General features: G+C 40.2%; 2 protein-coding genes across 4 annotated transcripts in view; one reads left to right on the top strand and one right to left on the bottom strand.

The window, feature by feature from the left end:
• Window positions 1-2248, bottom strand: part of arhgap10 (Rho GTPase activating protein 10) — a 51504-nt gene extending 49256 nt beyond the window's left edge. For both annotated transcript variants that reach the window (XM_026171355.2, XM_026171357.2), the window contains exon 1: window positions 1595-2248. In XM_026171355.2, coding sequence (XP_026027140.1) covers window positions 1595-1748 — 154 coding nt within the window. In that variant the 5' untranslated portion in view covers window positions 1749-2248. The remainder of the gene's footprint in view (window positions 1-1594) is intronic.
• Window positions 2249-4315: 2067 nt separating this feature from the next.
• On the top strand, window positions 4316-21889 carry prmt9 (protein arginine methyltransferase 9). Of its 2 annotated transcripts, none has more exons than XM_080303017.1 (13): window positions 4316-4379; window positions 6760-6959; window positions 8300-8448; window positions 10356-10592; window positions 10770-10937; window positions 11087-11189; window positions 12646-12755; window positions 12850-13042; window positions 14282-14465; window positions 16123-16813; window positions 16919-17072; window positions 20762-20884; window positions 21146-21889. In XM_080303017.1, the coding sequence occupies exons 1-13, from the start codon at window positions 4331-4333 to the stop codon at window positions 21383-21385; spliced, it is 2601 nt and encodes an 866-aa protein (XP_080159143.1). In that variant the 5' UTR covers window positions 4316-4330; the 3' UTR covers window positions 21386-21889. The 2 variants fall into 2 exon arrangements, with proteins under 2 accessions (XP_080159143.1, XP_080159144.1); XM_080303018.1 differs by having other exon boundaries at window positions 4337-4662.
• The last annotated feature ends 11 nt before the right edge of the window (window positions 21890-21900 follow it).

Raw genomic sequence — 21900 nt, 5'->3', positions numbered from 1 at the left:
TTTTCTAATTAAAGCACATTTAAGTGACCTAATGAACAAACAAGCACACACCACATAACAACCAGTTAATATGCACCTTTGTAACCAAAAGAAAAGATTTTAAAAAATGCACCACCTCAACTTTATGTTAAAGCAACGTAATTAAAATAAAAAGACAATCGATACGCATTTAAAAATACATAAAAGGTTAAAATATTTTAAGCGCCAAAGGCTTTTTTGTAAGCTAGAGTGTGGCTAAGACTGAATCTCAAGACGAGATGCAAAGATAACTTTAACGCCACAAACTGTTTGCATCAAGAGTACAGTTTTCATGTACATGCAAGAAAACTTAAGTATCTCACACACCTTGTCCTTCCAATAAAAAAAAAGCTTAGGATATAAATAGAAACATCAAGCTCAAAATCAGAGAGCCAGTTTTGAAAATCAGTCAAAATATTTTGTTGCTGTAGGAAACACTAAACCAAACTCATATACTTATAATCTTATGTTTGTGACACGCTAATACTTTACAATATTAACCCTTTGCCTCAAAGTCTGCTCATGCAGTGCTTGTGCACTGTGTAGTCAGCATGAAAAAACAACTAGTAAATGTGAGCTTTGGGAGACTTTAGGCTTTTCTAGAAGCAAGTATGAAAATCATACCTGACACTAACCAGCAGCACAGACAGACAATAAAGCAAGCCTGAGGGTAAATTTTAGCCCCCCATCAGCATAAAAAAGTTCACTAAAATAGGATTGGTATTATTTTAAACCTTTCAGATACAGTATTTCAGAAACTAGAAATGATTCATGACATTTCCAGCAAGGCAAAGCAGTCTGTTTTATAAGTGTTTAAGTCCTGGCGTTAAGCACAGGGCAACCTACAGACAAGCCCAGCCCATGAGATTAGAGTTCAAGGAGATAATGTAATCATTTTTAACCCAGCTGAGGTGTGTGACTGAACAAATAGTGTAAGGTGTTATTAAAAAAAATCCAGAGCACTGGTTCACACCGACTCAAAACTTTCCCCATAAAATAAAACAAAAACTTACATTTGTTTCCCCCACATTATCTCGTCTTACAATAACCCTTCAGCTACTAACGAGCGCCTCATAAACAGAGACGCTACAAGCTCTGCAGTTTCTTATTAGGTTTTCGTTTTTCACTTCTCTTGTATTTCAGGTGCTTTCCCCGAGTGTCTTTGCTTATTTCTCAGCTTTATTCGTCTCATCGCTCATTTTTATCTTTTTTTTTTTCCTGTTTGTTTAATTAGCATTATTTTTAAAACACGGGCGATATGTCTGGAGCAAACTTTGATGAATTAAAACACAAACGTTACACTCTGCGAAGGGAGTGGACTCTCAGTCATGTACACATCCCCAAGTTTAAGGATATTTGCACTGAAGCCCGGCACTGCAAAGTGTTGACAAATTGAGCCAAACTGACAGACCAGATCTAAAAACGTTTTTCCTCTACATGTCCATTATATTCCTCACACCTAGCTTCAATTAACCTCAACAGCCTCGCTCATAACATAATCAGTGCTGAGTGCTCGATTTGTCTGTGACTCACTGATTTTCTTGCACCATTTGAATATTAAAAACGTCAAACTTACGCTTGGTTGCATTGATGAGGTTCTTCCCATCTTTGTACAGCTCTTTGATAAACCTGTTAGTTTTGTCCAGCTCTGCTTCGTGTGACTTTATTTTGTCCCTGAAGCTCGGGCTGTCCAGATAGCACTCACTAAATTCCAGCGGGTGTAGTCCCATTGCTGTGACAGATTGATAGCTTCGTTTTCAAACAACGGAAAACTCACACACGGAAAAAAAAAGAAGCACAACAAATCCAGGTTCAGTTTGCAATTCGAGCAAATAAATAGTCGCTGCTGTTAAATGACGGGTCGTTTTTTAGGAGTCTTCGAGTCGGGCTGAGAAAGCATAGCTACGTGAAGAAGTAGCAGCAGCAGCTAACGTTGTTTAGCATGGTAACTTCTGACAAGGGCTCATGGGTGTAGTTCCACGGCTGTCAAATAAAACCAGAATGACTAGCAAGTGTAACGGTTAAGAAGTGATAAAGATACGATATCGCCTGAAGCATTCATCGGAAGTCGGTTGACACCAGTGGTCAAAAAGTCAGAGTGTGCTGTGTCCAATTTTTTCCTTCCTCCATCAAATGTACTCCACCTAGCTAAAGTGACAGATTGAGAAACTCCGCTACTGACATCTGCGTGCGTGTTGCAAACTTCTGCCAGCAGAGTTTTGCGCCAGATAGCTTAGTCAGGATACTTCCGCCGTCGTTTCTTCGCGTGCCCAATGACCGTTGTTTTCGTTTTGTGGTGGGAACAATGGGGGTAATTGCAGGTTTTATTTAACTGAAAGGAATAGTAGTATACTATAACGTGGCTGAAAGGTTGTTTTGCGCTGGAGAATCAGGCGGTGCTAACTTTACAGGTTTTTCTTTGGAAAATCAAAGCTCCCCTCTGGTCCTGTGTGGGCTGAGGATTGAAGGATTGCCATCCTTACTGTAATTTCTTTATGGTTTGATTCTAAGGGGACACATTTTCTCTTATTTATTGATTTATTGATTTATTTTTTGCTGGTTTTATGCCATAGGTCTGCAGGTTTTTTCAAGTTTTTTCACTGCAGTCCTTGTACCTGACCATTTTCAGAAAATATTTTTTAAGCCATTCAAGAGTGACCTGAGTCATTCAAGCCTATAAAAGACATCTAACACAAGGGATCAAAAGGTGTTGTGTCTGCACAAATATAACAAAGGCCCACTTTCAGTTTGTATCTATAGGATCTTTGTTACTAGCAACCCATTACAAACAAAACGAAAATGTTCTCGGGGCAGCCACAGGAAACAGCTTGACTGGGAGTAAAGTGTTTTTGCACCAATGTACTTACAATAAAAAATTTAAAAGAAAATGTGCAAGTGGATGACAGAAGGAGACGTGGAAGGCTTTAAAAAAAGAGCTATTGTAAATTATCAATATATGAAAGCCATGACCTTAATGAGTGTGTGTGTGTGTGTGTGGGGGGGGGGGGGGGGGATCCATCAGAGACTTGACATCTGGCCATTTAGTTGATCCATTTACTGTTTACTATAATGGTATCAGTGGCAGAAGATTTTCTTAAGGAAGAACCAAGGTATGCTAAATTACACAAAGACTCGACTGAAGATCAGCAGCAACAGGTCTGGTCATGAATCCAAATTTGAACAGGTCATCAATATGTGTAGAAAAGGTCAGGAGAGGTCTAGAGGCATCTTTAGGATAAAACACGGTGGGGACTCTGTAATGGTTTGGGGCTGCATTTCTGCCAGTGGTTTTGGGGATCCTGTAAAAACTGATGGAATTATGAACACAGTAAAGTAGAGTCAGATTTTGATTTACTATGTAATACCATGTGGAAAACATCTAATTGGCAACAGCTCAATTTCTCATACTAATGCTGTGAGACATCTAAATAGAAAAACACACAGGAACACTATCAGTCATGGTCTGGCCTCCCCAGAGCCGTACCTTGATATTATTGAATAGGTTTGGGATCATCCTGACAGAGAACAGAACAAAGGGCAGCCAACATCCAAAGAAGAGTTTTGAATGTCCTTTAACAAGCCTGGAGAACTATTCCTTACAAGACTAACTATAAGAATACTTGCCTAAGAAAGTTTAAGCTGTGTTGAAGAATAAATGTGGTCATACCAAACACTGACTTTCAACCTGGTTGGAATTTTACAAACTCTGTTTTTGCCTCATATACTGTGTTTTTGTGTATGTCTGCACGTGTTTCAATAAATTCTTGCACCCAGCAAAATATGAAGAAATGAGGAGTGGTTTTTACACAGTACTGTATAGGCTTTGTATTTCGGTCGGAAATGTGTAAGTTTAATACATTTGAAAAAAAAAAACACAAAAGATAGTGTGGTCTAACCCCAAACCACATAGATAATTGTGACTAAAGCCCTGACTAAAGTTTGTACTACCCGATTCTGGTTTAAAACAATAACTATATTTTTTCCCCGAATTGTAAAAGAAAACGTTTCAGTTGGGTTAATTCACCGAAATCGCCAAATTACAGAAAGACCCAAAGAGGGAACTTCCATAGGGATTTTCCTGGCTGGGAATTATCTTGATTTGTCACGGTCTTTGATTTTACCTTAAAATCCGCCCGTGACGAGTTCCGCGGGAATAAAGTACGAGGCAATCGCGCTTTTTGTACGTCGGTCTGCAAATAAACTGATTAAAAAATTCACTACGTTTTTTGCAGTGCGTTTGTCCTCTTCACAATTTCAAATCAAATTAAACGAGTGTATGCTGCACTTTCGGAACCTTGGTCTAGTTGGCGACATGTTTCTTTCGGGGCTATTCAGCGCGCGGACACTTGTCTTGTTGAACGGTAGATGCACGATTTATAGCAGAAATGTAATTTGGCGTTTGAATAAGCAAACACGGAGCCTGAATATGAGATTATGCCCATTTTTTGCGGATAATTTTTGTTAGCAACTTTTAGAATATCTTCAGGGTGCTGCTGGGAGACGGACTGTCAAACAAACATGCTAACGACTGTGTTGGATGTGAATTCAATGTTAACGTTTGTGTGTTTGCCAAATTAACAGCACCACTTAAACATCCCGGTAGCTTATTTCTAAACATCAGCCTGTGGACAAAACCAGCATACAGTAAGTGAACGTTAGTGATGCAAGTTAAAGAGCATTTTAAAATAGCTGTTATAAAGCCGATATTATGTTGGCAATAATAATGATAACCTGGCATGCCTATTTCGAGAAAAAAAAAAGAAGATCTGAAAAGTGTCACTAAATGAAAGGTACGATATACAATCATTAAAGAAAGTTTTCACAGGTCTGCACCCTCGGATTCAGGAGCAAAAACCTGGGGTAATGGTTTCTGTATCATTCAGACTCGCATTGTCGAGGAACTTTATAAAGTTGCCCTAGTTCATTGAGGTTGGAAGGCTTTCGTTTATGCACACCTCTCTAAAGGTCCAGCCACAGAGTTTTAGCCGGTGTTGTGCCAAAAACTGATTTCCGATGTTTCTGTGTAACATCTTTACGTATGTCGGTAAATAGACAGCGTTTACAAAGGGGTTATATATATATATATATATATATATATATAAAATTAAAAAATTATCTGTTTTTTTTTAACCATCTTTACTACTCTGTGTTATTGTACTTACATTATAACCAATCCGGTCCTTTATCCCCACGTAAAATATTTTTACAGACCTATTGTAATATTTGCTGCCACTTCTGCTGTCCTCTTGGCCAACTTACTCTTACAAAAGACATTTTTAGTGTTAATGAGATTTTATTTTAACTACATAAATAAAGGTTACCGTATGTAAAAGTCACTGCCAAAAACTGATTGCAGCTTCTACCTTGTTACACAAATGTTGTTTGTGGCTCAATAGGACTTTGTCATCCATGAGGGATGCATTTGACATATGTTTCACATATTATAGCCCAACAAGTTACTTATAGCAGTTTAAATACGAGCAATCAGTTTTTGGCAAATACCGAAAATCAGTTTTTGGCAGGCAATCACTTTTTGGCACAACACCGGCTTGAAATCTGGGCTTTGATTGAAATAGCAACGACTTGATTCTTTTTCTGTTGTAGACTTGCTGCTGTGCTTGGCATCATTGTCCTGTTCCATGACCCACATTGCACCAAGCCTTAGCAGCTGGATTAAGGTCCTTACATTTGAGTGTAGAATGCTGTGGTATATGGAGTTCATGGTTGACTCACTGTACTGGGGCCTTGTGGCTGCAAATCAAACCCAATTTTTCACCCTTCCACCACCATGCTTGACAGTTGGTTTGAGGTGTTTGTATTGATATGCTGTGTTTGGCTTCCACCAAACAGCTGCACTTTAATCTTGTCTTTCCAGAGGACATTGCTCCATCAGTCTTGTGGTTTGTTCACAAGCGTCTTTGCAAAGCTAAGCATTGTTCTTTTTTAGAGAGAAGAGGCTTTCTCCTGACAACATTTCTAAAAAAAAAAGCCACACTTGTTAAAGCTTTTTCCAAATTGCACTTGCACTTTTATGAACTTTAACATGCTAACTGAGGCCTGTAGAGTCTGAGTGCCCCCCCGACACACACACACACCCCACCCCTTCTATGACCTTTGGATGAAATCTTACTGGGAAGATTGGCGTCTGTCTTTAATGTTTTCCACTTGCGAATAATCTCTCTCACTGTAGAAGGATTGACTTCAAATTGTTTGGAAATGGCTTTGTAATCCTTCCCAGACTGGTAGGCACCAACAGTTGCTTCTCTGAGCTCATTGTTGACGCTTTTCTTCCCTGGCACTGTATTAACACACACCTGAATGCTCCAGATCAGCACACTGCCAACACCTCTGCTTTCATAGAGGTGCTCACACTTGCTGATGATCAGTTAATCAAATGTATTTAGTTAGCTGTACCTGGCTGCTACTTATGCTCTTAATTCCTGCGAAAATTGTAAAGATGCACAAGTTTTTTTTACAGGATTGCGTAGAGTTCTGTTAAAGCTTTCTTTTTCATATGGCTGATTAAATATATAGCATTTTAATTTGTGGTTTTTTTTATGCAGTATTTATCTTCTGCATTTATCTTCTATTTCACGACATAGAAAAGCTCCTTTGTTTTGTTTTTTTTCTTTTCTGGGTGTAGTGCTTTGGGCGGGGTGGCTTGAAAGTGGCTTCAGATTGTACATATGGCATCATGATTATCTTTCTTAAAGAATTTCCATTTATTGCTCTTAATTTGAGGGATGCCTAACACCAGCACACGGCAGAAGCACGGCAGGAGGACTCGAAGGCGCCGCCGAGCCGATCCTGCCAGGAACGAGCTGGTCTCCAGTTCTCTGGAAAGTGCCCAGCAGTGCTTGTTCAACCAAGATTATGGAACTGCGTTTGCACACTACCTCCTGGTGCTCAACCTCGCACCTGTGTTTAAGGACTTTGCAAGGGTAATTACTGTTTACACTATGCTGAAAACCAGTCCGTCAGCACTCGGTGCCAAACGCTGTCCACAGATAACCAGTCACAATTATACACGCAGAGGTCAAATTTTACAGCAAGCGAGCAGGATTTCCTGATACACTGCTTTTCTGAAATGAGGATCACAAAAAACTCAGTTATTAAAAGCAATATGAAAGAAAAACAAAAGAAAAAAGTGTAAAAAACATGAATTAAAATACCCTAATCAGTGCATACAACCAGACTTGGAAAGTATGGTGTCACTGGGACAGACAGTGAGTGAGTGAAGTGAAGATGAAGGAATTTAGGTGCACATGTTGCTCATAAGAATGAGAAATTTGATGCTGAGCAGAGAGCCTGCGAAGAGACATAAATAGAAGTGTGATGTGAAACCATCTGCGTGGTCTAGTAAGTCATCAGTTTCATGTAATGTTAAAGCACATCACAGGTCATCTACTTGAAGTCAAGCAAAACAAAATATGGGTGTCAGTGACAAAGACTAATTAGAATTATCCCAGACAATAGATAAAGACTGGGACTGATCCTTGACGAGCACTGAGCACTGAAATTTAGCAAAATCTGGTTTCAGATAACAAAAGGCAGATGTATTTCAGAGAAAAAAAAATCTGAATATGATCTGTGGATATATGGTATTTATGCTTTAGCTGCGAGCACTTAGAGAGTAATAGGGGTGCTAGAACCAAACCCTACACAAGCCCCAGAAGACTGCAGTGGAAATTAGACCTCGAGGACTGTTACAGAGATGGTGAAACTTTTGTTTAAGGGATAAGCTCTAATCTAATGGTGTGCCAGAAGTACTGACCTAGTCACATGACCTCTATGGATATAATGATCTACAGTGTCACAGAACCAATGTCATTCAAAGACGAATTGAAGCTTTAGAATTGCAGTCTGAGTTGAGATCTTTTGGTGAAACCCAAACTGGAGCTTGTTTTTATACTGTGCTTCTTTAATGCGTACAAAATGTTTGACAAATAAGTGAGTTTGGATATAGATGCATAGTTCCTGAGCACAGGAGGTTCTAAGTTAGGTTTCTCTGAAAAGTTAGCTGGATGGGAGCATGCTTAAAATACAAAGGGATACAGCCTGTGGGCAAGTAAGAAACCATAGCTACTACAGGAGGGGAAACGTTCAGCTGCTTTTATCAGTGAAGAGGATCATATTACAACCGAAGAGCTAGAGAATGGTTTAACTTTTCCCTTTAAAGGCTATAAAAAAGAGGAAGAAATGATTACTGGGCATAACAGCAATGATCTTCTCAATAAATAAATAAATCCAAAGATATTCATTGAAATCTCTCTCTCTTTAGGAGTCTTTCAGGTTCACTCTCTTCAAATGGGCAGAAGAACTGGACTCTCTGGGCCGCATTCAGTATCTTTTTGATTGCTATGAACAAGCTCTGGAACTTTTCCCTGATGACGAGGTGATCCTAAACAGCATGGGCGAACACCTGTTCAGGTACTCTACTCTGCAAACTCACAGATACAGTCAGTGTGTGTATATATATATATATATATATATATATATATATATATATATATATATATATATATATATATATATATATATATATATATATATATATAAGGGGTGCAACGATACACAAAATTCACGGTTTGGTTCGGTTCGATACTTTGGTGTCACGGTTCGATATTTTTTCGATACAAAAAAAATGTTCATGCCTTTTTAATTTGTCATTTATTAAACTTATAAATATATATTTTAACTCAAAAGTACAGTTTTTAAATTTAATGTTGCTGAAACAAAAGTAATTAAAAAAATAAATCTGATTGAGGAATCACTCATCTTTGGAAAAGAGAGTTTATTACAGAGAAATGGCTCTTTCAAAAAAAGCAATACTATACGCTTCTTCTGGGCTATATTCTCAGCAGCATATTGTAGCGGGTCAGGGCTGTTCGGGGTTCTGTTTATAGTTATGTTTTGTTTATGTTGCCATAGTGACGGGTGACGCCCTCTCGCTGCGACGGTGTGTCCTTCCGGGGTCAGAGGGCGCCCTGTGTGTTGTTGTTGTTGTTGCTGTGCGGTTGCCGCGCTGAGCAGTTAGCTAGCGGCAGTGTTCTTCTGCAGATGTCAATAAACGGCTGTGCTCCCTGGCTAGCTCACGGGAAGCAAGACCAAACGACACCTCCGTCTCCTCCTTGTCTGAGCTCGCCACAATATTAAACATATCAGGTCCCCATAAGGAGAATCATGTGCTAACGGCTGTCTAAATGACTCGGGTAAAGTTTGTAGCATGCATGCTTGTTGTTTTTGTCTGCTTCCACTTGTCTTTGCACTAGGATGATGTCGGCATAAATGTGCAGTCATATTCGTTGTGTTCCCACTAGTGCTGTCAGCGTTAATCTCGTTGAAATGACGTTAACGCCACAACACGGCAAATCTCCGTTAACGAGCTACCCCTGATCGGTGGGGCTAGACGGCCAACACGTTAACGAGCTAACTGCGCTAACACACTAGTTCCCACCCATGTAATTGAGCATTGCGTGGCACATCCAACATACTGTTTTACTTTAGTCCATGACGCGCTTACCTTCAGGGTCATACGTCACATGAAAACCAAAATAATAGTCAAACGCAGATTCACTGAACGCTCAACACAGACAGCATTGTCAGAAGGAAAGTTGATAAAATAAATTACAAATTTTGTATTGTTCGATACATATGCATACCGAACCGAAAGCACTGTATCGAACGGTTCAATATCGATACGAGTATCGTTGCATCCCTAATATATATATGTGTGTGTGTGTGTGTGTGTGTGTGTGTGTGTGTGTGTGTGTGTGTGTGTGTGTGTGTGTAAAAGAACAAGATCGCAGATACTGATGGCAGAAATGAGTTTAGTCATTCCTCAGGGTAGCGGTCTAGCTCTCTTAGAGCTAAGGTGATGAGCTCTGTCATTTGGGAGCAGGCTAGAGTAGAGCTGCTGCTACTAAACATCTAAATTAACCAGCTCAATGGTTCAGGATGCCTCCTGGGTGCCTCTTAGGTGAGGTGTGTTGGGTGTGCCCTACCAGGAAGTGGCCTCAGTGCAGACCCGGGACACATGGGAGAGATTACATCTCTGGGCTGGCTTGGGAATGCCTTAGCGTCCCACCCTGAAAAGCTGGAGAAGGTAGTGGAGGAGAGTGAGATCTGGATATCTGTGCTTAGACTGCTGACCTCACAGCCTGGACTCGAATAAGTGGAAGAAAATGGATTAAAAAAAATTCTATTATATTACTTTGCTTGTAGTATATTATACTATAGGATTTGTGTTTTAAGCACTTGAGTTTCTTAGTTCTGTAGCATTTTACATTCTCTCAATAAATTATATTTTTATGCTTTTTCCCCCCTTTACCATCCAGAATGGGATTTAGAGATGAAGCTGCAGGTTATTTTCACAAAGCTCTAAAGATGAGACCAGACTACCCAGAGGCCAGAGAGAACTTCTACCGTGTGGCCAACTGGCTGGTGGAGCGCTGGCATTTCTTCATGCTCAATGACCACGGGAGAAACCAGAAGTACCAGCAAGCCATTCAGAAGGCTGTTCAGAAGGGCTGCAACACTGTACTTGACATAGGTACTGGCACTGGAATCCTTGGGTGAGACATTTTCCATTGGAATTTGAAACCTGTTCATTTGCTTAAGTTATCTAGTGTGATTTGAAAGTTAAATTTGGACTCTTTGATACAAACTCCAGAGTTAGTGGTGGATTTATGCTTCTTATTGTGGCTTCAAAGGTGAATTCTTGTCCTGATTTCCTGTTTCTCTCTGTGAAGTATGTGTGCTAAGAAGGCAGGGGCTGCTGAGGTGTACGCCTGTGAGCTGTCAAAGACCATGTATGAGCTGGCCTGTGAGGTGGTGAGTGCTAATGGAATGGACGGCAGCATCAAGATCCTCCATATGAAGTCCCTAGAGATGGAAGTGCCAAAGGACATACCGCACAGGTGCACTTTGTACCTAAAATACTTTTTAATCACCCTCCAGGTGTTGTAGTTTAGCCAGTCTCAGTGTGTAGTGGTGTAATGATCCTTGTTTTATGAAGTCTTTTAAAAAATAAGGTTTTTCCATAAATGCTTTTATTCTTCCTGCAAAGAGTATCACTGGTGGTGACAGAGACAGTAGATGCAGGATTGTTTGGAGAGGGCATCATAGAGAGTCTGATTCACGCTTGGCACCACCTCCTGCTGCCGCCCAAGGTAACTCCTAATCATTAAACACAAAGATGAGTCTGTAAACACGGCAGTCCTTCATAAACTAGTAAATAAACTGCAGATGTCTAGCTGCAATCATTAATGCATTCATGCACTTACAGAGGGATGACACTGGGTTTGGGTGAAGTTCAGTTTCTCCAATCTTCAAGTGAAGTACTTTAATAGATTATTTGAAAAAACACACAATTGAGCGCTCAGTACTTAAAGTTAATACTTATCTTACACAACAAAACAAACTGAACCATGGTTGGGGCTTTGGTCTGAGATCAGATTTAAAAAATAACGACTGAATGTACGAAAGAAGCAATGTTTGTAGCTCAAAAATCCCACATAAATAAATAAAACATTTGGACAGTTTTGCACATGAGCCATGTGGATAAAACGGATGTAATTAATTTGAAAAAAATCACATAAATTCAGAAGACATATGTAGGTAGGTGAAAACGGAGATAGAAAAGGTTTCAAAAGTCTTCTAGTGAGTAACACTTCCTATTGAACTGATGGGACAAGCATCAAGAAAGCGATCACGTGTTTTAGCCCAAAAAAGAAGTTCTGACATAATCTCTGCGTCACAACTCAGCGTTACCAGTTTGTAGGGTACAGGCATAAAACCAGTTGTTGTTGGTTTAGCAAAGTTATTTATTGCTTTGCAAAAAACAAAAGGTGCAATAAAACTGCAAGTAGGAGAGGACCGGTCAAATCTGCGAAAGGAATAAAAAGACAGAAGCGGGCTAACAAAGTAACAGTGACTTATTCAGTAATAAAAGGAAAATGAAAGCAACACTCAGAATATAACTATGTCTAAGAAGTGACCATTTGAAACGTCTTGCTGTGGTGTTTATGTGTTTGTGTGTGTATCTGTGTGAATGAGAGAGCTCAGCCTGACCCAGCCCACAACCAGTAAAAGAAATACCTCAGAAATGCAGATAAACTGCACTTATTGCATGCTTATGGCATGCTCAGCCTGAGTCAGTTAAGCTTATAAGAAGTTTGTCAGTGGCGTAGACCAAAAGGTGCAGTGGTGGGCTGCAAAAAATGCAATTCTAGTCACCTGGTATTGACCTGAAGTGCTTAAATAAGGCAACAAAAGCAGGTCGAGCTTGCCGATTGGTTGGCAGAGTAAGAGGAACTACAGAACAGGATCCGCCTATGACAAAAGCACAGAAAAAGCTACATGCTTGCCTGGGTGGTAACACAGTGTCAGCACAAGCATCTGTTAATGTATAGCCAAGGAGCAGCCTGTTAAGTGTCAGAATAACACATGCAAAATCGGAGTTCATAGTGGGAGATGTGACAGTTCAGCACATCCAGTAACTTACAAGTAGTTTTACCCTGCTGTTAAAGCCAAATGCATCCAGTCGACTTTCATGTGAAGTGTTAACAATATTAATAGGATTAAATGCTCAGTAGCATTAGCCACAAATATGCCTTTTCCCCACAGAGGGGTGAGAATGAATTTGGGGAGCAGTCTGCCACAGGACGGGTCATCCCCGCAGGAGCCACTGTCTTTGGTATGGCTGTCGAGTGCAGCGAGATCCGCCGGCATCACAGGTAGACCCGGGAGCGACCTTAAAAGGAACACTTGTGTTCACTAGCTGTCTGCATCAATCAGCTGACTGTGTGTCTTTTTTTTCTTTTTATGCAGGCTGTGTGTGACAAAGGTGGGCGGTCTCTCCATGGCTGCAGCTGGAGAGCTCCACAGCCCAGTGAGCTGCAGCTCCGAACCAGATGACTCCATGGAGCCGTACACTACAGAAAGACTCAGCAGACTGCCAGGAGGATATAAACCTCTCACAGAGCCATTCACAGCCCTCAACATAGATTTCAACAATGTGCAGGTGATGAGGGCTGACGCATATTCAGAAATAGCCAGTATGATATTAGTTTGTTTTGACTTTACTTTTGCGTGTCCTTTGTCTGCCATAGCAATGACCAGAATAATTTAATAATGAGAAAAGAATTATCTGACCTCGTTACAGGCAAAGGATATTTATTCATACACGTGTAGTAAGCGGGCTGTCGCCTCGATGCAACGCTGCCACTTTAGCAGATAAGTGATACTTAGATTTATGCTGAAACGTGCAGCTGGTGTCTTGAAAACTATAGAAAGTGAAACTTTTCCAGCTGCACCTTGTTCTTTAACATTTGGAAGGTGTTCCTTTAAGAACCTCTTGCGTATGAGATTACGATTATTATGTGTAGAACCGGACCGATATATCGATAGGGTGATAGATTGGCTGATAGATTGTTATTGGCATTTATATTGGCTGATAAATTACATTAAAAAAAAAAGAAGCGATGAGAGGAACACCCTTCAGCTGTGTTTGAGTGTTGATGTTGCAGAGTTTATCCACTAGAGGGAACTCTGCTAATTCCCATTCAAATCCACCTTTTCATAGATATGAGTGCAACTTGGAAATGTATTTTTCTAGTGTTAGCATTCAAATTTTGAACTATTTTAACATATCCACTGGCATGCTTGCACTGAAGTAAATATTGTTATTTTAAGTTGGAATTGAACCATCTCAGATGATGTTTGCTGTATTGCATACTACACTGCTCTTTGCGATAGATGAAAATGGACTGGTACTAATGTAGTGCTTTTCTACTCAATTTGAGGAGAAAGTGCTCATTACTACAAGCCTCATTCATGCATTCATATCAGTGCTTTTTTAATTCTTAAATGCCTTTGTCTAACATACACATACACACATGATTAGAGATTAGAGGAACCAGTTATTGAACCACTGACCATCCGATTAGCAGACAACCCGCTTTATGTCATAATCTGTAACCGCCTCACTGCAACTCTCAGTGCGTGCCAGCAGCATGAGAGGAGAGATTTAATAGCAAAACAGTGGTAATGGTCTTGGAGACTTGAAATTTCTGAAAGTGCCGGACAACATCTGCTAATTGTTCAGTCTAACAAGCAGATTGTCTTTGAATTACTTTAAAAGCAGCAACATCTGTCAAATTGATCAGCCCTTCCGAGTATAAGCTTGAATTGAGTTTTGACTTTAGCTCCTTCAGAGATGTGTTGCTTCCGCTTTAAGTGTGACTTGTTTTGTAACCTGTAGGAGCTGGAAGGTCTGAGCTCCAGGGAGGTTCAAGAGATCCGGCTGCCCGTCATTCAGCAGGGAGAGCTGGATGCTTTGGCAGTGTGGTTCCAGCTCCACCTGGATGAGGAGAACAGTCTGTCTACTGGACCCCAGGAGGACACTTGCTGGGAACAAGCCATCTACCCCTTCCACAGTGCCAAGGGTAAGATAGGTGGAGACTTCGTCACTTATTGTAGTTTACATACATTGCTTTTGTTAGCCTTGTCTTAAGGTAAATTTTAAGCACATAACCAGTCCACTTCTTCATTCTCATGAATTGAGCATGTTTAAATGAAACATCTGATCTGCTTGTGTTTGCTTCTCGTTTATCTTGCATTTCTGTGTTACGTCAGATGAGGGCAGTGTGTGTTAAAGTCTTCTCTGTTTAATAATGTGTGGATTACTTTAAGAAGCATTTTAGCTGCTAATAATAATTTCTGTGTTGTTATTTTCTGGGAATTTTCCACTACAACATGTAATTTAGTGACACTGTAAAAATCACCTTTAGTGAAATTGTAAGACTCATTTAAGAAATATGGTATCAGCTCAAATAAAAATAGCACACGTCTCTGTATTTTTAAGGCTCACAGTAAGGCTATTAAAGTAGCATAAAATGGATACTATGAAACATTAAAACTGTCAAGACTTTTAAAAAGTTTTAATTGCTTTCTGAGCTTTAAATTAACTTTGGCAAATGTACCTAAGGGCACTGCATACTCTTTACTTTGCTACCATCCCAGGCCAGCGTGAACTTAATAGCCACCGACATTAGGTGACATGTTCCGGTTGGCATCGCAGTACATCATCTTTGAGACAGGCCTCTACAGCATTTCACTGCAGCGCTAATTGGCGAAGGCAGCCTCAAGGGTGCTGCCACCTTTCCCGGTGATCGCCAACATCCGTTTCCCCGCTGCCGTGACACGTGCGCCCTGATCGCCTGTGACACTCTTTAGTGTTCATGAAATTCTTATAGGCAATAAATATGCATTTTCCTCAAACGCCTGTGACGAGCCGCGTGTTGACGCGAAGACACGAGCAGATGTTATTCCTGTAGGAATCCTCTCGCTGCCTGGTCCCTTGAATTATAATTTCTCTGCTGGGTTCCTTTCGTCTCCTCTGTGCTCTTTTTGTTTTCCATCCTGCGTGCCCATTTCTCACATTTCAGCAGACATCTAAATAGTGTTCAGTATATTTTTAAGATGTTTTTAACTATATTTTTTACTGTGTCTATAAATCATGTTTATGTGTACTTATTTTAAAATAATGGTTTTGACACAAGTGACGTTTGTTGCTAACACAAAAGATTGAGAAGGAATAGACGAAGCATGTAAAAGCAGACGTTTCCTTATCTGGAAGGATGCAAGTACTGAATAGTATGCAGTCAGAAAATAGATCCTTTTTTAGTTCCAATCAGAGTGTTACAAAAACAAAACGTGGTGCTATTTATTTAATAAAATGTAAATAAATAAAAATGATTCAGTAGCTTGTAGAAGCAGCTTCAACAGCATGAACTTGGAGTGATCTTGATTTTGTGTAGGACTTTATCAGTGTCCCTCATTATTGTAAATGAATGACAGACAGATGACCTTATATTTACTTTAGAATACTTTGGTACACAGGGGTGTTCATGGTCGTTTGAGAAGCCATACACAAACACGAACCAATAAAAATGATCAAAAACAGGCAAAAAAATGCATAATTACGTGTTATTTAAGAGTAATGCATCTTTAGTAAGGCCTAATGGTTACACTGAATTTTCAGTACAATTTTATTTCTTGAGTCTCTTGATCATTTTCCTTCATTGAATTTTTTTTTCTCAGGTTTTGTCCTGAAGCCACGAGATGAGCTGATTGTTGAAGTCTCCTGCCGAGATGCCTACCTGAGGCTCTGCAGTGTTGCTGTGCTGAGAGACGGCCATAAAATCAGTTTAGACAAACTAATGGATTCTCAGTATCCTGTTTCAAACCCAAACCCAGAGGCAGAACTGTGCAGTGCATTAGCATGTCTTCAGACTGATCAGAGTCAAGCGAGAGACTTTTGCATGCTGGAATGTTCGGAAATTGCGCTCCTGAACAATCAGGATTACCATCAGAGTTTTTGCACTGCGTTAGCCAAACTCATCTCCCAGCTGAAGGTTAAGTGCCAAAACCAAGAGCGAGGGTCGGCTTTTCAGCCCGGCCCCGCTGTGGCCACACGCTGCGCGAGCCCGTTTTATGTGCTTGACGTGTCGGAAGGCTTCTCTCTGCTCTCCCTAATCGCTGCCAGCCAGGGTCACGTGAAAGCCTTCAGCTCGGTGGAAAAGAAGAAGCAACAGGAAGTGCTTAAGAGACTGGCTCGCTCCAATAGTGTCTCGGAACAGCATTTGGAGTTCTGGCTAAACAACACGGAGGATGAGCAGGGGATGCTGCAAAGGCCTTCCAGGGAGAAGCTGTGGAGTGCCATCATCCTGGACTGTGTAGAAACCTGCGGCCTCATACGGCAGAAGCTGATGGAGAAAGCGTCACTGGCCAGGTAGGAGTGTGCAACTGATAAAGTATTTTGCTTTTGCATGTTTTGATTCAGTTTTTAGTGCTTTGCTTTTAGACGTGTCAGCTCAATTTCTATCAATTATCCCAGATGTCTGCTGGAGGAAGGAGGACGTATTTTCCCGGGAAAGATTGTGGTGTATGGTATGCTGGTGGAGTCTGAGACTTTGCTACTGGAAAGCGCTGTCCAGGGTCAGGAGCCCACACTTGGATTCAATATTGCTCCTTTTATCAACCAGTTCACTGTAAGTATGACTGCAAAATCTACCAGAACACTTTATTATGGTATTTTATTTTGCATGTAAATGACTCTGTGTGTGTGTGTGTGTGTGTGTGTGTGTGTGTGTGTGTGTGTGTGTGTCTTAAATTGGTAAATACGTGTTTTTTTGCATAAATATCGTTAGGTTCTAAAAATATGCCTTTGATTACGATCCCTCCTAATGTTAGTTTCTATAAATTTGTCACCTTTAACATGGATTTCTAAGCTGTGTACAGAGCACCATGTAGTAGTGCAAAGTTCAAACAACTGTTTGATCAGAATCAAACAAAAGTGCCCCGGTTAAAGTTTGTAGCTCCATCGTTCGGGACAGCTGTGGCTCAGGTCAGAGTCAGAAGGTCAGTGGATCAATCCCTGGCTCCTGTAGTCCATGTGCTGAAGTATCCTTGGGCAAGCTTCTGAACCTGGAGTTTTGTGTGAATGTTAGAAAAAGGGCTTGGGGGACATAAAAGCACTATGACTGTGTATAGGGTGAATGAGACTTGGTAGTAATAGAAGGTGCTTTGAGTGTTGAGTAGAATGGCGCTATGTAAGTACCAGACAATTTACCATAATTTCCATGTACTGTGGGTGAAAATTATACTTATTTCCATGTAGTTTAGAGTGGTTTTTAGGTTAAAAAAAAATCCTTATTTATCTTACACTGGGTGTTGATGCCAGCCTTCAGTTCATTCACCTTTGCACAGACTCAGTTTCAGCTTTTGTCTTTTTAAAACCACCTTCCCTAAAACCACTTTCTTTGATTTGCCTCCAGCTGGCTTGTGTGCACCATCTTTTCCACTTGCTGGTGTGGAGGTTGTTTAAAAAAAAAAATGGCAGCGTCTCAGATCCATCTGTACATTGAATCCAATCTGGAATATGGACATTGTGAACATCCACAGGGGAAAAAAATACCACAGTTTGATAAAAATTATTACCTGTGAAAGGACAAACCCACTGGCAATTAGTATCGACTGTTGTTTGAAAAGTAGATTTGACTTGGTTTTTTGTTTTTTGTTTTTAATTAGCCACCAAAACATTTGCAACCTGCAACGTATGGCTAAACTCTCTGAGTCGGATGGAGCAGGTGTGCATGCTACGCTTAGCCTGATACTTCTGGTTTTGCCTGAGAATGACCATATAAGGAAATCCCCTCTTGCTGACACCAGCCAGACCCAGTAATAGAAGAAAAAATTAGGACAGTCTGAAGCTTGAGCTTTTAGCTTACAGCGATTACTTGTATATAATTTTTTAAAACTTTTATACCTTCCAAGGTATGCAGAAGAGCGTCAGTGAGGAGACATGTCAGCTAATAACGACACTGAAGCTACAGTTTGCACAGGCTCACAGGAGTATTGTTGCTGACCATGTCCACCCTCTTCACTCCATGTCACAAAGATCAAATCATCCCAAACTGGTTTCTTGAATATCACAATGAGTTCACTGTACTCAGATGACTTCCAAAGTCACTAGTTCTCAAGCCAGTATTTATGCCATGAAGAATTGGTCCGTTATTCCATAACCATATTTGTTCCTTCTTGGAAAACCCCCCCACCATTTCCATCAGTACTCAAACATGCTCCAAAACTTTTGTTTTTGTATTATTTCTTCATTCATGCTTAAGCAGACCAGATTCCTTGTCTATATTAGCATTTTAAATTAAGCGACTTATATTCTTCTCAGTGTGGATGGCACAAATATTTTTCAAGACTTAATTTCTAAACAGGAGGATGACATGAGTTGTTTTACTTATAACAGTTTAATAATTTCAGCTACAAAGCGTCTTCTTACGATCTATAGTGGTTTTAAATTAGGTCAAAGAAATTACAGGGAATCACAATCAAATCAGATTGTAAAGCCAAGACTTTTTCAGTTTTCATAAAACAGTTTTTACTTTGCTTTTGTACTTCTCTGGCTGCTTGTATCTGATATTCTGTCTCATGTTCATGATGCAATAACAGTCAATATTGACAGTTTTCGCATACAGTATGCCATGTTTGTAAGCCCGCATCATTTACAAAGATCGTACAAAAGGGTTATTTTAAATAGGACTGACACTTGGTGCGGTGTTATTAAAGTATAAGAAAAAATATCTCCGATCGAATGTGACGTGCCAGAGATAATCAGGCGGATTGGTAGAAAACACACAAGTACTTCATTTGGAATACCAAGGTCCAGGACTTTGTTTTCTGTGCTCTTCTTTTGAAGTGTGTCTCTGTGTGAAACAAGCTGTGAATTTCCTTTGAATTTCTTCTTCTTTATTTGGTCTGGAAATATTTTTTCTTTCCCTAGCATGATGTTTGCGCTCTAATTTTGCAGGCCTCTCTCGGGACGGTCGTTTGTTTTAACAGATGTTGTCTTTGAAGCCCTCGGCGGAGGGCACTTCCTAACACAACTGTCACACAAGACACAACACATAGCTTGGCCCTAAGACATTCCTACCTGCATACATCAGTGCACATTACATCAGGCACATCAAACAGTGGGCTCTGAGGTCTACACAACTGCGACAGGGAGGAGAAAAGCTTCTTTTGTTCTGTAGTCAAGGAAACTATGGCAGTTTCTGTGCTGCCACTTTCTGGCAGGTTTTTAGGTCTGCTGCGGCCCGTCTGGATGAGGTGGAAGATGTGTTTTTGAGCTAACCCGTGAGGGAGTGAGGTCCCTGCTGAAAATAACATTGTGTGGTTAAAAACTAATTTTTGAGACCAACAACAGTGAGTCAATTTAGCTGTTCCTTTATTCTTTTTAATCTTAGCCTGCTATTAAATTTTAAAATAATCTGTACCTTTAGCAGAAGTAAACAGTTTTTTTCTTCTTTTAAGAAATAATAAGAAAGATTCAACAAGAGCTCCTTTTTTAATCTTCTGCCTGAAGCTTACTTACACGTGTTTATGTCAGAGGTTCTCAATTTTTTCTTAAAAGTTTGGTGACTGAGTGCCAATTTCAGAGCCAGTGCATGAGTGAGATTCACACAAGATTAGAGCTTATATACTTACCAGCCACTTTATTTTTAGTTTTAAGTGCTTATGAAAGCAAATATTTAATCAGCGAATCACATGGCAGCTCCTTGTTGCATTTAGGCATGTCGACACGGTGGAGACGACCTGCTGAAGTTCAAACTGAGCATCAGAATGGGGAAGACGGGTGATTTAAATGAATGTGGCATGGTTGTTGGTGACAGACAGAAACTGCTGATCTGGTGGGATTTTCCCACATAACCATCACTAGGGTTTCTAGAAAATGGTCCTAATAAGAGAAAATATCCAGTGAGCAGCAGTTCTCTGGGTGAAAATGCCTCATTGATGCTGGAGGTCAGCCGATGGGAAGGTGACTGTACTTCAAAAAATTACTTGTTCTGAATACATAACATGTTAATGGGCTACAGCAGCAGAAGACCACAATGCATGCCAGTAAAGGAAAACGGGTCCAACCTGGTACTTGCAGGAAGTACCTGGTAAAGTGGCGTTTATGTGACATTTTCAAAGCATAAATGCCTGTTCTGGGCCATACTGGGTAATAGTATTTATGGGTAAGTATTTAGAGTACCTATAAGTATTTATAGTAGTTATGGCATTTGTTGACACGATCAGTATTTATTAATGTTAAGAAGGCTTTTTTTCAGTTGTGGGTGAATGAAATGCAACATAATTGTTCCCTTTCCTTTATTATGTTTTTTAGGTACCGGTCCATGTGTTTCTGGACTTTTCCACACTGGAGTGCAGACACCTCAGTGAATCTGTAGAGCTCTTTGTTCTCAACCTCATGGATGCCAACGCAAACTACATTAACAGAGAAGTCAAGGTTAGTTGTGCATCAATACTTTCAGTGATCGCATCATGTATTAAAAATTTTTTTTAAAGTAAATAAATTGAAAAAGAAATGTCACCTGTGATAGAACAGGGCCGAAGTGCTGAAAATTAATTTACACATTAAATCTGCTGATTAAAATTCACAAGCATGAAAAAAGAAGTAGAAATGAGTCAGACCTGTATTTGTCTCCCCCCACAAACTTTTAACCTCACTTAACTTTCTGACTTTGCTTCTTTGGTTCTGAATGAACAGGTCCAGGCTACATCTACAGGCAGAATAACTGCAATTCCCTTCTGGTATCACATCTACCTGGACGAAGAGATCAGCGTGAGCACCCTCGGCCAGGCTGCTCACTGGAAGCAGGCCGCTGTCGTTCTGCAGCAGCCCCTGGAGGTACGAGCAGGAGAGTGGGTCCGCCTCGCCGTGAAGCTTCACAAAAGCACCATCTCCATTTTGGCCCATATAGAAAGCACACCTCAGCAGATGGAGTGATAATCGCTCACATTTTAGCTTATTTGTAATACATTTCAGCCCACCGTTGTATCGGCTGACTGATAACAAAGACAGTATTGGTCTGTCAGATGTATCAGAGTCGGTGTACTTGTTGTCTGATGGCCATTTTTGTTGTTACAGATCATACTGCAGAAAAAGATGCTTGCGGTAAATTGCATGTAGAAATTGTGTCATCATGTTTGCCCAGCAGTTCACAGCCTGCTGTTTACAATATTCTCAGCACTGTCTGCAGAATACGTATGAGAGTATATTTCAAAGAACACTGCTGCTAATATTACATTCCTAGTATTTTTAATGCCCTTTCTCTATTGACATTTTTCATGTAGTACTAGTCTCAAAACATTGGGATCACAGTTTAGCAACTCCCTGCATGAAAAAACCCTTGTTAGAAGTTTAAGTAAAAAGCCTGCTGTATAAGGAAAATCGGTCCACAAGGACTTGTACTTACATTTGTAAGTAGATAATAAAAACATTAGCCCTTAATTACTGACTCA

This window comes from Astatotilapia calliptera, chromosome 6 (assembly GCF_964374335.1).
Source record: "Astatotilapia calliptera chromosome 6, fAstCal68.1, whole genome shotgun sequence".
NCBI lineage: Eukaryota > Metazoa > Chordata > Actinopteri > Cichliformes > Cichlidae > Astatotilapia > Astatotilapia calliptera.
This window is presented reverse-complemented; position numbering and strand designations above follow the sequence as displayed.

What these genes read in the sequence shown, in the direction of transcription:
- prmt9 (XM_080303017.1), top strand. Translation starts at nt 4,331, where the DNA reads ATGTTTCTTTCGGGGCTATTCAGCGCGCGGACACTTGTCTTGTTGAAC. An exon ending in CCAAAGGACATACCGCACAG is followed by an intron (nt 10,938 to 11,086) that starts GTGCACTTTGTA and finishes CTTCCTGCAAAG; the next exon opens with AGTATCACTGGTGGTGACAG. An exon ending in ACATTAACAGAGAAGTCAAG is followed by an intron (nt 20,885 to 21,145) that starts GTTAGTTGTGCA and finishes CTGAATGAACAG; the next exon opens with GTCCAGGCTACATCTACAGG.